This window comes from Ambystoma mexicanum, chromosome 12 (genome assembly GCF_040938575.1).
Source record: "Ambystoma mexicanum isolate Mex_15411 chromosome 12, UKY_AmexF1_1, whole genome shotgun sequence".
NCBI lineage: Eukaryota > Metazoa > Chordata > Amphibia > Caudata > Ambystomatidae > Ambystoma > Ambystoma mexicanum.
The window spans coordinates 540,717,868-540,735,109 of record NC_090936.1 but is presented as its reverse complement, the minus strand read 5'-3'; the positions used below and the strand labels follow the sequence as shown (position 1 = coordinate 540,735,109).

Sequence of the window (17,242 nt, the reverse complement as noted above, 5' to 3'; positions counted from 1 at the left end):
GTAGGTAACCCTGTAAGTAGCAGGGGGCAATTCCGATCTCCAGAACACCTCTGAACCTCCACTAACAAATCCCTTTAGTGACTGACAAAACTACCTGGAAGAAATCCCTTTTAGGGAAACAAGTGCACTCAACCTCTGCGCGCATTTCTGAATACACAGGATCGCTACTCTCATAACGTTGATGTTTGCTCAGACGTTCTCCTAGCTATATTCTGCAACTGCTGATTCTATTCAGCTTCATGATCATGTATTTATTTAAAAAGGGATTTGGGCACGAAGACAGCGTGTGCCTTGTAAATCAACAACAAATAAATACATACACAAGCTGCACTGTTACAATACTAAGCAGATACTATCAGCAGTTCCTGTGATTCTGTCAGTTCATGCAATCAGAGGAGTCAGCAAATGGATCACATGAATACAATCAGGCACTGCCAGGAAGCAACAAGATCTAATCAGTTATTGCAATTCTATGGCATGTCCTTACTAGAGGCAGAAACAGGAACAGTAGATAAGTGACTACTGTTGCATGTTTATCAATGGGGCTCTGATCAGTTATGCTCATCATAGGATAGCAGTTCACAAAAGAAAGCATATATCACTAAGAGGGAATGTCGCCAACCTGCCCCAAGTATTTTAAAAGAGATCATCAGAGATGTCCAGTGCCAAATGCAACCAACAAGTGCACATTTAGCAAAGAGCCCAACAAGGCCCTCTTTTCCTTATTGCAATTTAAGGAATAACTACACAGTCAACACTCCCTTCCTCTACCCCTTTTATCAATGTACGTTCTACTCTTAAAAAGAGTGGGCTTTCTGCCAAGAGCAAGATTTGACTGATCTAAAGGTGGACAGGTCCAAAAAAACTCTGCTCACAGTCCAGCCTCACATACTGGCATATACTGGCATCCTTTGGTCTGTTAGAATTGTTGCATTTTAAGCTGAAACGATACAATTCCCAGACAACATTCATATGCAGGCCCCTGTGCTGCATCGGTGTACCCAAACCACAAATATTCTCCAATGCTCCCAAACTAACAACCCATCCTAAATCCCAGAGAATCTTATTGCATACTGTCCATGAACCCCTAAAACCCTGGAAAAAAGCTACATCACAAGCTTATGCAAGCCCTTTTTCCTTCAAAAAGGAGCATGTGTTCTCCAGGATGTGGGGCAAAATGAGACTAACCTGACTGCTGGCCAGGAGAGGTGCACACCAGGACGCTTAAGTGGCAAAGCTCAAAATAAATAAACCCTAGTGTGCTGGAACTGAAGGGTAATAAAAACAAAACGTATTGATGATGAATATTGAGCGCGTCTCCACCTACCATATACCACAATATAAGAGACTGGTAGATGCCCCACCCCTTAAAGATAGTAAAGGAAACATAAATAAATGACAAAGGATTCCCACACTGAAGTCATTTTATTTTCTTTAATGAGGTTGCTGGCTCAACATTTCCGCCCACCACATTGCACCAATACATCGATAAACAATTTCAGGCGGCTACATTTTCTACAGACTACTAATAATAATCCCGGCTCTGTGATTCCAGTGTAGTTACTAAAAGAGTAAGAGGAGTTTTGTACATACAAATTATTCATGGTCCTTTGGGACTAACACACTGACTTTAAAATGTTACTATTTCTTTTACTTCAGCACATGTGTGGCACTCCAGTAGTGATGCTGATATAGGCTTTGAAGAACAAATAGCACACTTAACGGAAGCACATGTGACACACTCCAAAAGTGGCACTATTATAGCACTTTGGAGACACAAACCTCTTATCTCCAGACACCCAGTGTAGCACTCGTGTAGCAGCTCTACTATAACACTTTGAAGGCAACACCAGCTTTATAACAGGAGCAGTTGTGAAGATATTCTCAAGGATAAACCCCTGTCAAGGACACAGTGGTATAACCGCTAGGCTCCCACACCAAGATCAAAATACGTCCACAAAAGATGCATTTTGATTTTGTCAACTCAACCAAAGCCAAGAAAACCTTAAAAAATAGGAGATACTTCTGCGGGCTAAGAAAAGCCACACAGTGGCCAAAAGAACCTTCTATCTCCTCAGGCTCTATTGGATGGGGGGCTTCCAGACCAGGACCTCTGCCAGTAGCTAATCCCTGTTCCGTACTCGGTCAATCAAATCACAAAGGACAGATGACCATGCTTGCCATGGGCTATGCATAGAGTAACCCTGAGGTGTTCGCTCCTTTGAAAGCCTTCTCCAAACACAGTGAGAGGTACAGTGACAGTATACAAGGAAATCATCCTTTTTATGTTGAACGGGCTCCCCCCACCTAGGGCAAGGGAACCCCAGAAGCTTTCCAAGAAAAACAAATCTACGCCTGGGACATAACAATTGCTCCCCTTACTAGAATCGCTGAACATTTCTGATTCAGTCACCAGCTACCCCACACTCTCCCTCTAACAGAGAGCTCATGCCTGGCTCAGTTGTCAAAACAACGCTGTGAGATTAGCTTCCCAAATTGTCAATCAAAAGAGAGTCCTCAGTTGTTAAATGACCTTAGCCAAGCAGCACTGGCACCTGCAGAGTAGAATGCAACAGCACAATTTTAGCAGCTGAATAATGGAAATGGAAATTAAAATGATCAACCAACAAGGGGGAAAAATTGACATTTGCTCTCCAGTAGCAGCCCCAAAAGACAAAAAACTAAAACAAACAAAAACATTAAACTGCAACTAACCCCAAATTTGAGCAAGTGGTTAGACTCAACTTCACATCGAAAGCCATGCCATTCTAGTCAGCATAAACCTGTTATCCATTAACTTTATAGCACAGTTCTGATTTAATTACTGTCTTGGATGAACTGTTTTAATTAATTAGTGGAGAGAATTGAGACTCCTGTGTAACCCTATAGGTGGCAGCTCTTGGTGTGGGATCAGATCACTGGTTCTGATGCTTAGTTCACCAGCGTCTGATTGTAGTTGGTGAAGCAGGATACTGTGGTCCACCGTGCCGGAGATAGCTTAGGTATGGAGTATAATACGGGTGCAGTTCACCCTGGAGACCCTGGATGCCTAGGCAGTTAGTCAGCAGCAGGCTGGCCTGTGGTGGCAAGGCGTCACGGGCCAGAGGTGGTCATCTCTGTACCCGGTGCCCAAAAGGATGATTTATTATGATCAACCATATTGATTATTTACCTATAACCATGTTTTGTATCAATAAAATCCAACGGCCTTCCTTTTATTGCCAACGCTTGAACAAATCAAAACAACCATTGTTAAAATATATGTTGGGTTTTATTTTAGATCTTAATTTCCATTGAACATAAATAATAAACATTACACATTGTAAAGTTGCGGTTGCAGCACATCCAGGGAAAATCCGCGGTATTGTCCACTGTCGCTGGGGAAATGTTGTCTAATGGCAAGTACCGCACAGGCAGGTATTACTCTCCGAACGCGGTGTCCGAGCCTCCCGTGAAGCCACCAAGTGAAGCAACGATAGGCCACCAGCCTGTACCACCTGTGAAAATGAAAGATGCAAACTGTATTAAAATGACAAAACTTTCTTATCACTGTCGATTCAGGTAAAAAATGTCATTCTGCTTTGAAAAAAATTCTATCTAGAAAATGCACAATATGGAACCAATTTACATGCATTCGAATGATATGTAGATGTAATTTTATATGTGGGAGACGACCATGACATAGTAGTGGCATCACTGACATCACAACCAGAGTATACTTACTCGTTACTCGGATTACGCGGACGAACAGTGCCGCGAAGTTCGTGCATAAGCACCATCATCATCCTCAACACGGTCCGTGAGAGGCAGGCTTCCCTGAACTCTGGCAGCTCGGTGATGCATTGCGGACTTGGCTCGCCTTCCGAAATGTAGGCCAGGCATCCCGAGTTTTCTCGGCAGCAGCAGTTCTCCTCCTCAGTTGGCATTAGCTCGCACCGATTGCACGTGCACCAGGTGGAGACGCCGTCCATGCGACATGGTCCAGGCTCTTCATCCGTTGACTGGTCCTCCCAACTGCCGTCCGAATCCCCATCGTTTTCGCGTGCTTGCCTTTCCAGTAGTTCTTCCTCGGTGTACTCGGGCTCGTACATATACGGCATTATTGTAGCCATTGTGTGGTAAAGAAAGTAAAATAATTTATAGCGGTGGTACTGGTATCTATTCACACGGGCTACAATCAACAAAGGTAGCTGACCAGAGCACAGAAACGAGTCACAGAATACTCAAAGTAACACAGAGAGAGGAATGGATTCGAAAATCTGCTGCTGTGTGTTGTGAAACGGTGTGTTTATACTTATTGAGGAAAGAGGCGTCCTGCCATTTCCATGGCGACACTTCATTAGCTGAGGCGCAGCGATTGTTGACACGAAACGGGAAATGGGCGGTACGCGTCTGCTGATGTCAGGCTCAGGGGCGGGGGATTTGATTTAGTGCCGCAAAAGCAGGTGAGCCAGGGCGATGGGGGGAAATGATAGGATTATCATAAAATGGCGGATGTTTTCGAGTGCGTTAATGGACGAAAAGTCGGGTAAGGTCCATAGGAAAGTTTTCTACGATCTACCGATTTATGCTTAAAAACACATGGCCGAACCATAGGAACAATAAAAAAAAAGTCCCGGAACTATCCTTTAAGCGGACAATTGATATCTCTCCGGAAGTATTATACTCCATACCTAAGCTATCTCCGGCACGGTGGACCACAGTATCCTGCTTCACCAACTACAATCAGACGCTAGTGAACTAAGCATCAGAACCAGTGATCTGATCCCACACCAAGAGCTGCCACCTATAGGGTTACACAGGAGTCTCAATTCTCTCCACTGATGTTTCACATCTATATGAAATATCTGATGGATGTACTAAAGGTCCCATAATCTACCATTTCACCCAAGTGCTTGATGATGCCAAGATTTAGCTGTGAATCTCTGGAGCTGAAAACCACTTTATACCCGTGTCTCAAGGTATGGAACTTTGTATGTCATCACAGATAGCCTCAAGGATACCCCAACTCTCAAAGACAGTTCAAGGGTTTTGATTGAAGTAACTGAGAAGGGGCTCACTGTGTGATGTCCTGCTCCCTCTTGTCCCACTCCCTAGCTCAAGTGCCCCTCAGCCCCAGGATAGTCACTAGAGATTGGTAGCTCCTACTGTCTAACAACTGACTTGACTGATTGTAATGGCTTAATCTAGGCCCCCAAAAAAGTACAAAGAGGTGCCTTCCAAACACTCAGGTCTCATTTGGCCCTTTCCTTGCACCATCTTGTACTCCTTGCCTTCATGACCCAGCCTGCATTTTCCTTTCTTTCTACTCTCTACCGTATCTTCCTCCCACTCTCCTTTTACGGTCCTCTTCTACTCGCTGTCCCTCCAATGTTCTACTCCTACACTTCCTTCACTCTCTTCTACTCGTCTTTCTCCACTCTATGATTCTCCCTTCACACCACTACTACACTACAGTTTACCCACACCTTCCCCTACAGTCACCCTCCTATTAATATCTCAGTCACCTTCCCATTCATCCGCTACTCTCTTTTTGCTAAAGCACTCATTCCCCTTGCATGCAGATTAACAGCCAAGCACCACTTTCTACCACCAACCAATACCTCACCTTGGACACGCTTTCAGTAATCCTCCTACATGCTCCTCAGCACCGTCCATCTTTCCCTCTCTCTTTTGATCCTCCTTATCCCCCCTTTGATATCACCCCAACAACCCACACCTTAGCGTCTAATGTGCCCCAATTTACCCCTTCCCCATCAATTGGTTTTCTCCCTAAGCTGGTTACCCGGGCAACCGCTGGCTTTCTTCTCCCGAGGGATTGGATTACAGGTAAGCAAACATACATAGTGGCCTTTAATCCCATTGCTCCTTTCATACCAGCTCCTCTGGTATTTGGGAATGGCAGCCTGCCCAGAGTTCAAGCAATGCCTTAGTTTGAATCAAGGGTGAAAGAGCATCTGATGTGCCGGTTTGGTGTGGGGACTGCTCCTTGGGAAGGTGTGGGAAGGTTGTGCAAGTCCAGCCAAAGGTAGGAATACTGACATAGTTTGTGTTGCGCAGAGCGGCTGAGGTGCTGGTTTGATGGACTGACCAGCCCTGCTGAAGGTTAGATAAAGGTCACAGTACCCGTTGCAGGGCACTGGGATTGCCGGTTTAATGTGTGGTTTGCTCTGCATTTTCTTGCTGCCACTCACAGTTGGGTGGTTCGCTCTCACCTTCACCACCAGGCCTTCTGTGTGATATAGTCCAATGGGAAAAACAAAAAGAAACTTGTCAGCAATGCGCAATACAGATCTGGGGCAGGAAAAGGTGGTACTCCTTTCATCCAGCCAGGCACGGGTAGAAGGAACAGGGACCCTTCCAACTCCCACACCCCGTCTCTGGGGAAGGACTGGCTTTGGCAAAATCCCTAGTAGGCCTATTGTCCTAGGTGGAGAGGGGTACCCATCCCCTCTTGACAATGGCAGGTCCCTCACCCTGTCACAACGTTCAACAACCACTTTTCGATCAATGGTTCAAAGACTGAGATACTGAGGACAGCATTCAAATTGCTCCTTGAAAAAAGATTCCATTTGCCAAGTGTTCACCCTTTTTAATAAAAATGTTCATAAGAAAAAAAATGTTTAAAACGTGGATTCATTCTGAAGCACAACATGAGCTGTGATGCGTATATCGCTTGTTAATGATTTTTTCCTCTTAAACTCCATAACGGGTCCACACATAACGGGTCCACCATTTCATTCATTCAGAACACCACAAAATGGTCATTGGTGCATTCATCAACTCCCATGTTAACTATGGTAATGCCCTTTATGCCATTCTACTGATCTATTAAATATAAAGACTTCCAAAAGTATAGAATGCTGTTGTTTTAAGGAGGCATCACAAAGCAATCTTTGTTTTCTCACAGCAGAAGCTTATATTGGCTCACAATGTAATTCAGCATTCACTAAAAAGTTCTCCGTCTCAATGTTAAATGTCTCAATTGCAACAGTCGCAAAATATATTCAGCACAAACCTTTCTGGCACTGCCCCCAATTGCACTGAACATTTCCTGATTGTATCACTTTCGGGCACAAGCGCCTTCCGTTCCACAACACTGATGGAGAGCAGTGCAAATAATGTAAAAATAGAAAATTATTAAAAACTTTAAAATACAGACACGCATTCTTGGAAACGCAGATACATGTTATAACAGGATGGATAAAGAAATAGTCAGGCACAAAATGTCAGAAGTAATATGTGGGTGCACACTTACAATCTCTGTTCTCCTTCCCCTCACAGTCAAGTGCAAATGTAGTCTTAATAAGTTGGGATTTCTGGTTTGGTAGCTTGGGAGCTTTCAAAAAACTGGCACTCAGCATTGTACGGTATGATGCTTTTGAGTACAGGACTGGTCTCGTACTTGTGTGCTCAGATAATACAGTTTATCTTCCCACACAAATTTGGGATGACAATTCTCTTGACCATTTGAAAGTTCTCACTTGTCAGCAGACTCTCAGACAATGTGGCCACAGGTCAAGCAATTGTCCTATTTTTCACATCCTCCTGCGTTTCTCCGGTCTGTTAGACGCTCCTTCCTCTTCCATCCTTCTCCATCATGCACTCCTCTCACGGACAGCTTGTTAGATGAGCTTTATTCATGGAAATCATAGGTGGCCCTGGCTGACCTCTCTGTTATAATCTCCTTTCATTTAGTTTGCCAAAAACTATCCTAGCTGTTTCCCCTTTAAAGAGCCATGAAACTAGGCACCATCTAATCCCGAAGGTTGTGATTTGCCATACTAAACCCCCTTACAGGTCCTCTTTTATATGCTAGCTTCTCGATAGACCTACTTAAAGTCTTGTATGCAGCATTTCCTCTCTCCATATTCTCGACTGCTGTCTTTCTGTTCTATTTTCGCTTTGAGCATATCCAGCTTAAGCTGCTGGAGTTGATGATTAACTCACAACAGTTCTGGCTATCCTGACTCGACTGTGAAAAGGCATTGGAGGAAACTCACCCAATGTGTTCTATGTTTACTATGCATGCAGCGGATACATGGCTATGTGCTACATTTGGTAAAAGAGCTACATGCAGGGATGTCTGATTATAAACCTAACTGAAGTATTTCAACAGATTAGGCAGTTCACAATGTAACAAACTGCTCTGATCACTTGATCAAGATTAAGAGTCAAAGTAATCTGAAAATTGATTTACAGTGTTCATAACAGTAAAAGTCATATAGATGCAATGAAAAGCCAGCATGATTTGTAAAACTCTTTGCACCACATTACAGAGTCCCCGTGGGCCATGGAAGTTTTATTTTATTCAGTCCAATTGGAGGCTATCACTGTGACTTGTGGACAGAATATGAAGGACGAAGATCCCAAGGCTGAGTCCAAAGGTATCACTGCTAATACCGGATACACTGAGATGGAAAATTGAGTGAGTCAGTGAGCTTAAGAGACAAGTGGCTCCGCTCCAGTAAGGATAAAGAAGGACCAGAAAACTGCAACAGAGCTGCAAGAAGGCTGCAGATTCCAGGCTGCAAGAGATGCAATGCGGTCAACAGCACATCTGAAATGCGCAAAGCTTTCTTGTTATGGTCAAGGAGCTTATATGTGCACCTAAGTGGCCGATTCCACCTGACTGCTGCCGTCACCCACGGAGGTCTGAAGACTGTACTTGTCATTGGTCCATTGCAAAATTGCTAAAGCTGCAGTGATGTCATTCAGATACATTTGTCCATGTCTACACCACATTACGTGACAGTTGTATCTGCTACGATACATTTCCATCTGGTCCTTCCATACTTTGTTCCCTCCAGTTGTTAGAGACTTCTCTTTGTGGTTACATTATGGTCACGTTTCATCCATTATGATACATTTCTATCTTGTCCTTCCATACTTAATTATCTCTACATTTGTAAGTAACATCTCATAATTGTTACATCATAGTTTATTACTCTAGAACAGTACTACACTGTTCTTATAAATCCCTCATTCCCCCCCTTTTACCATGATCGAACAACTTTATTATATTTGCCATAGCGCGGTTGCCGAAAATACAACCCACGTGATGGTGCCACCATACCGATGACATCACCACATGGTTTAACGCTGTGAGCACGGCCATCATCATATATAACCAAAACAAGGTGGCCATTGAATTTATCAGTACAAGGGTGACGCGTCCTGAGCTGCAAGACATCCGGCTTACACTCTTCTAGTAGAAGGAAGGAATCACCTGTGCTTTCCTGTTTTTCTCACTGTAAAATGACGTTCATCCTCTCATGCACAAAAACATGTTTTGGTTTACAGCTTTACAAACATCCAGGAGGAAACCATCAAGACGTCCAGAAAATAGGGAAAATAGCTTTACACCTAAGGTATGTTTCTCTTTGGTAGCATATATTCAAAGTTACATCACTCCTTTACTATCTCAGCCGAATGACCATGATACCTATTTTTCAGCATGCACTGAGCAGCACCTTACAATGAGCACAGGCAGGCAGGTAGGTAGGATGCAACACTGTTGACCATACGTTCTTGTTCCATTATTTGTTCAAAGCCTGGTTGCATAGATGAACTTGCTTTATACTGACTGCATCTTTCTGTATATTTAATTGGTTTCAGAACATTTTCCACGAAGACGGAATCCCTGTCCGAAATGCATTGGACCCAATTACACTTTGTCTGCCTGTGATGTTAAAATGTAAATTATGTTCGTGTAAATTGTTGCTCAGAATCATTCTACTGAATTCAGAATTATTAAACAAGATCGGTCTTTGGGAATCATTCTGTAAATATATTCTATTAAGTAATACATTACATCCTTCCAAGTACCTGACTAAAATTGTAAGGACCCACTTCATAGTTCAAGTTCGCCCCAGTGAAAAAGGGGCATTTTTGGCAACAGGACCACAGAACTTAATCTTTTAATCTGAATGCACAAAGAAATACACGTAGTGCCCACTCACAATGGTTTCTGTCATTAAAGCTGGCGTGATGGCACCTCAGAACTCAGCCATAGAATCTGGGAAATGCTATCAAGGCCCTGAGAAAAGTCCTTTCTCTTACACAATGTATGGCTGTAATGAAATGTCACCTCTTGATTTCACTCAGCAAGCCTTTAAAGGGGATTTATCATTATCCTGCTGAATGATGGAGGGGTCTCTTACTAGTAGAGCATCTATTAGAGGTCATTGGACGAACTATTAACGGATGCCTTGGAAAAACTAAGACTCAATGAAAAATGCCTGTCACAGGGCCTTATTGAGCACAGACATGGATTGATTTGGGAATTCATAACCAGTACACGTCTATATAATAGGAGCAAGAAGGAAAGCAGTCAATACGTTGCTCTATTCAACGTCAGCCATGCAGGTACCTCCTGTTCACATGTACATTTTACCTGCATCCCATAGTATCCCTTGCCACTGTATGACATCAGCAGGGCGTACTTTTTCTTCGGCACTCTCACCACGGTGACCCCTCCTTGCTCGCTAGCATTGACGCTTACGTGTTCATCAAGCTCCTCAGCATCGTTCGCCTTCAAATTTTCTTCGTATTTGGGAGACTGTGGGGCAATAGGTAGAGAAATTGTGTTCTACATCTATGAAAAACGTACAGAGTAAACAGAAGTGGATCGAAATGGAAAGCAGACCCAGTAAGAGAGAAGTTACAATAAATGTCACTAGCATGAGCAACACAGGTTTTATCATGTTTACATTTGACAAGGTGGCTTTAGTTTGTGCTCAAACATTTAACTAAGATTTAAAAGAAAGGTTCTATTTTTTGGGTGCTTTGCAAATAACGTCCATATATCTTATTTGTATTCAAATGAACCAATAGTTTATTGTTAATTAGTACCCTGCAGGGGGGGGCGCCAACCAATCAGGCGGCTGAGAGCGTCGGCTATATTGTATGATACAAGCCCATTTTCCGAGCTGCCTTGACAGCTGGCGCACCCTTCCCTTCTCCCCCTGCCACTATCTCCTGGCACCGGCACAGTTTTCTACGCAGGTGCAAAGTGTTTTTTTTTTGTTTTTTTTTTTCTTAAATGAAAAAGAAACTTACCTTAGAAGAGGGCCTGACGCCGTGCAGCCCTGTTTGTCAGGAAGCCAGTTTTCAACGTTGATGAGTTCCAAAGTCCTCAACATAGAAAACGGCATTCCTGTCAAACTAGACTGCACAGCATTGGGCCGCGCTTCTAAGGTAAGTTTCTTTTTTATTTTAAATATACACTATTAGCAACTGTGTAGACAACTATACAGGAGCTAATGGTGATATGCCCCTCAGTGGCAGGCCCAACCAGAAGGTAACGGCTCACCACCCTCGTTAAGGGACCCTCGCTTCGCTCTGGCCCTTAACTTGATCGGTGGGATGTTAGCTACAGGATGGGCCCGCCACCTCGGGGCACATCGCCTCATTGATTGATACAAATATGTATTCATAATAGGGGTACGAGGACAAAGATTGATGCTGAATATTTATGTAAATATGCTAAATCTGTTGGTGTTATTCACTGTTTCATCCTACTGGTTATCTGCTTGCAAGAAAAATAACTCTTGAGAAAAGTTCAATAATTCATCATGTAGCGATGGTGCGCGTTCATCTTCCACTTTTTTTCGCTGTGTGGAATTTTAACCGTTCACCTACATTTTGATCTGTATTTTTCTCTTCATGTCACAAGCTGCTGTATAACTTTTATGGAATTGTATTTCCGAATAACGTTGAAAAGAAGAGATGAGACATTCTTGGTTTGAAACACAAATGGCGACTCGCGCAACTGCTCCTGGCCAAGGACACTTCAAGGCAAAAACAGCGTTAAATAGGATATCATTTAAAGGAATAGTGCACTCAAAAATATTATTGTCCCGAGTGTTCAGGCATGTGGTTTTAAGCATACGTTGATCGATCATAAAAACATTTCTTATGCACCTTATCGTACTTGTCCTGACTTTTACACATGCGAAATCAGGCAGCAGGGCGCAGCCATCTTGTGCTAATCTTATCCGTTATCCATCGCCCAAAGTTCAAGTGCCCCTGCAGCACTAAATCATATTGCCCACCCATGAAGCAGACATCACCATTCCTAGCGATAGTCTCTGCCTATCTCCATGACGTTACTGTGCAGCGTAGCCAAACGTGCCCAGTCAGTTGACGCAGAACCCGGAATATCAACACACATCGTCTCACAGCACAGCACGTCCCAATTCTGAATACAAAACACTATTTTTAAAGGAAACCACAATACGCTGCAATTTATATTGTGCTTTTGTTTCACAATAAACGCTGCGAGAACATCTGGCAATTTCCATATTCAACCACATAGGTAATTTCTTTCTTTGTTCTCGATCCACAAATGTTTATCGTGAGTCACGTGGTGTTGCTTTGGGTATAAGAAGCGCATTGGACGCTCCATGAATCGTAAGACTTCGGCATCAGCCTGTTGCTAGACCACCGTAAATGATGTCAGGTTGCTCCTTGTCACTGGTACGGTAAAATGGCATATCGGCCCGGGCGATCGTCCCAAAACAGCGTGATAAAAATCCAGCCATTTAGGTGTATCTGCAACTGCCTGCTGAAGAAGCCATTAATTGGTATCTGGAAATAATGACATTCACAGATTGGGAGGATGTAGCTGTGTAGAAAACATAACAGAAATGTGTCTCAGTAGCCGTTCTTTATTCTAATTGATCAATTTACCCATTAATTCTGCACCGTGTGAAAACTAATGATGAACACAAACGTGAAACAATGGAAACAGAGAAAACATTGTGGAAAGTTGAAGTCTACGATGTGCTTGAGAGGTTAGTGCTATGGAGTATGTTTAGCTCGCAATGGGATGCCGATGCAGAAGCTGACGGAAGAATTCAAAGAACACAGACGGCATTTTAACGGAATATTAGTGTAGAATTTGGTGTTGGTGGAACCTGTGGGAACCCAGACGTGGATTCCATGCATTTCGGGTCTGGACTGGCCATGTGCCCGGGACAAAGACAAGTACACACAGGTTGTTTTTGCGTGTCGTTACAATATGCCAAAAACAACAACTCATTACAATGTTAACCAGCAATACCGGTTATAAAATTAAATCTTGACTTGTTCGTCTATAAACTCGTCTACAGTAAAACATACATAATATATGGCATTTCCATTCTCTCGGCCTGACGCAGAGTGTCCGTTCAGATCTACGAATTTTCATAAAATGAAATTACATGTTCCTTTGTCCAGTTTTGGAATGGTGAGCCTTATCATATTTAACGGTAATACACACCTCCCTTCATTCATTCCATTCCGTATCCTCCCTTTCTTCCAAGGACGAGAAACAATCAAACCTTCTTAGAAGTGCCTATGCTAAGTTTGCTTTTGGTGAATGAAAGCCACAAATCAAAAACATACTGTGCAGGATGTGTGGGTGTGCACAGCTCACAAGCAAAAATCAAACGCAGTGACTTTCACTCCCATGGGAGCGATTAGCCCAGCAGACCAACGTGGCATTTGAAATATTTTCAAAAAACAAATGAATTGTTTGCTGGCATCCACCAATGCAGTGCAACATTTACAGTGATTTACTTATTTTATGGAAACAGTTCCAGTTAGTGTCCTCCCCATTGTCACATCTGTGTACACCCAGTTTTGAGGAGGAATGTGCTCTGCGGATACCGTGAGACACTCAAGTCGTAAATACAAGTGCCCTTCCATTTCCAATGAACTTCGCGCGCACTAATAAATATTGGAGGAGAGGTGGTATATCCCGCCCCCCTGAAACATTCTTGTACAGGTCAAATGACGTCTAAGCTAAGGTGGGAGACACCTCCACCCCTCCTGTACCTATTTGCATCACCCATGTTTCATATAAGTGTATTAACGCTATGCTAATGTGTATGCTTTCAACATCGTTTTGCTTACTTCCAAATGCCTTATTTTTGGAGCCCCTCTGGCGAACTGCTCACTCCCAGCGCCGCGCACAGCCAGCCCCCACCACCTGTCAGCTCAGCCCGTCTCCTGTTCTCACGGCAATGCAGCTATTAATTTTTGCAAGTAGCGAGTGTCGAGCCCAGACAAAATGTGCTTCTACGAGAATGTCAAACCAAGCCCTGCTCCAACCTTAGTGCACAATCTGTCTCTGCTGACTGTCATCTCCAAACCCCTCCTGCCAGGCTGCGGTCCCCTGAACCCATGACCCCTGTTCCCTTTGAACGCATCTGGCTCCCCAGACTCTACCCCCGCACCACCTCACATTCACCTCCCATATACCTAATCAGGAGTGGTCATATATTTTGGTAACACTAACATCTATCCCCACTTTGTTTGAAATCGTAAGACTTCAAAGGCCGCAAATCAAAGATCGGCCCTTCTGATAAGGCATTCGATAGCCACGACCCCCAGCACATGCCCCCATAAAAATATAGGTCAGAATGCACCTATTTAACACAAACAGCCCCCTTTCATGCATCGTTTTGCTTACAGTCAGTAGTTCTTGCATGCCAAGTTTGTGATCTAACATAGGTCTCATTCCTTAGTGGGATGCATATTTTTTCAGCAATTTGGACACGTGCTTGCTAAGGCAACTGCAGACCGTGCAGTTGCTTTCATGCTGATATCCATCTGACCGTCCCCAGATCAGTGAAGGACCCACAAGAACTCGACGAAAGCGGGAAGTGTGAAAGCACAGTTACACTGTATGGCATCCTCCAACAGGCACTTCTTACAAAAAAATATTGACAAAGAGGATACATTTGAAAAGACAATTTGGACGCTTTATTTGGACAATTTATACTTTTAATAGCTTTGAAATTCAAGTTAAATAGATTTCCATTGGTCATGTACAATGTATAAACATTGTTGAACATATAAATAGCTGCTAATCATTTGAACCGGGAAGTGAACTGTTCCACGAGGTCTCCTTTCGGTGGACAGGGCATGTTTGCAATGTTTTGTGGCAATATATGTGTCCTAGGAACAAAATCATGAGCGATTCCATGAGTATGCGTGTCCAACACAGTCAAAGTGAGATCTTTTACAAAATCAAATTCAATTTCCTGGTATATTGGCTTGACCACCCAATTTTAGCTTATTTTTGCAAAGGCCACTGTGTAACGAAGCATCCCAAAGTTTCCAGCAGTTCTTGATTGTACTCTCCCTATGTGCTCGTTATGTGCTTTTCTCATTATGCGCTAATATAGCTAGTAATGTTCGATATTGCATCCCGTCTATTCCGAAATGCAATCTCTTGGACCTGTACTTTAGGCACATATTGTGGAACACCTCCAAATCTCCTGTGTGACAGAATTCTGTGAGTCCCTTCAGATTGCTTGATAGAGTTTTATCAAACACGATTTTCTCAAGAGCTTTGTGTGGAGGTGAAGATGGAACCAACCACCACTTCTTGCGTTCCTGCTCCTCCAATAAAGGTCCATGTGCACATTGGTAAAATGTAGGTTTTCTATCCATGAGTGAACGTTGGAACAGTGGTGCATCAATGAGCACCCTTTTTCAAGTAGAATTTCCACAGACCCATCACCAGTTTTGGAGCTCTGCCAAAGATAGGTGCTCAAAGATTGGGACCACTGAAATATTTTCAGAACCCTTTTTTTTACCAGCAGCTGCGATTATTTTATTGATTGATTTGGCAACGAGCCATACATCAAATTGATGGCGAATGTTTGGAAACTGCTCTCGCATGGCCTTGGCTATTGAAACATGTCTGTCGGTGGCTATGAGGTCTATTTGCATTCCCCTCGATTGGAGATCTTCCAGGGATTTTATAAAAGTCATGCAGCTCGGTAACGCATTGCGGCAGCGTGACTTCTTCCAAGCATCCAGCGTTTTCTCTGCAGCAGAAGCTCTCCTCCTCGCTTGGCATGACCTTGCACCGACTGCAGGTACACCAGGTGAAATAGTCTTCCATGCGACTAGGCTCAGGCTCTTGATCCGGTGATTCGTGCTCCAAACTGTCGTTCAAAGCCCCATCGTTTCTGCATCTTTCTCTTTTGACTAATTCCGCCTCGGAATACTCTGGCTCGTACTGGTAGGGCTGTATTGATGCCATTATACAACATAATTAAAATAGATAGTAATGATAGTACTAGTATCTGTTTGCACGGGCTACGAGCAACTAGGATAGCTGAACAGAGCAGAAACGAGCCACAGGATACACAAAAAAGACAATGAAATGATTGAAAAAGCAACTCTGATGTTGTCTGATGAGCAGTCTGTTTATACTTATTGAGGAAAGAACGTTGACACAAGACGTGCATTCACGTTGTGAAATGGGCCGTACGCGTCTCGTGATGTCAGCTTCAGGGACGGGGATAAGATTTAGTGCCGCTAGGGCAGTTCACCTTAGGGCGATGCAGCAACGTATAAGATTAGCACAAGATGGCCGCACCCTGCTGCCTGATTTCGCATGTGTAAAAGTGAGGAAAACTATGGTAAGGTGCACAGGAAATGTTTTTACGATCGATCAACATATGCTTAAAACCACATGCCCGAATGCTCGGAACAGTAATATTTTTGAGCGCACTATTCCTTTAATTGTTTTGCACTTTCCCAAGCTGCTAGTTTGCAAAATGATTGGCCTTCAGGGCATGATAACAGCATTGGGACTTAATCCAGGGAGACCGGTTTATCTTTTTTTCCCTTTAAATACTGATATATATTCTCTCCATATATTTGTATGTCTCATGCACCAATTGTTTTAGTTTTCTTTTTCTCCCCCACCACCCCCCCAATAAGGCTCTGAGTGTGTTATTCCCTTTGGTTTTCTTGAATTTAAATCCCTCAATCAAAATCGGAATGTGTGCCCTTCAAAGATCGGAATATGATTTGGTATTCTCTACTTGTGGAGCGCTTCAGGAGGATTAGCAGTCAAGTTTGTACTGGGAACCAGTCATGAATTCTTCTTATGTGTTAATCTGAAATTGTGTTTATTTGGGGGTGGGATACACGGCTTCTCCTAGTCCCTTATTTTCAACCGCATTGCATGTAGTATAGAATACACAGGCTCTTTTTCTAAAATAAGGGGTGCAGGGAAATACTGACCACACCCCTAAATAAACACAAATTCAGAGTCAAATATCAGAAGATTGGATTAATATAGGAATCATTCATCACCAATTACTGATTCGATAGACATTCTTGTTATTCTAGCAAAAACAGAAGGCGGCCCTAATAAAGAGACTGTGCATAAATGGAAGTTAAGGCAATTGGTTAAGATGGAGGTATACAGTCGTCCACCCACGTCTGGATT

The 17,242-nt window shown here is 43.2% G+C and overlaps 1 protein-coding gene across 2 annotated transcripts in view; it reads right to left on the bottom strand.

Moving 5' to 3' along the window:
* The window catches only part of LOC138513761 (pseudouridylate synthase 1 homolog), a 244,011-nt gene that overhangs the window by 129,885 nt on the left and 96,884 nt on the right, over nt 1–17,242 (bottom strand). The window contains exon 3 of one of the 2 annotated variants that reach the window (XM_069628849.1): nt 10,397–10,561. The exons of the other annotated variant lie outside the window; for it this stretch is intronic. Coding sequence (XP_069484950.1) covers nt 10,397–10,561 — 165 coding nt within the window. The remainder of the gene's footprint in view (nt 1–10,396; nt 10,562–17,242) is intronic. 2 annotated transcript variants of the gene reach the window in all.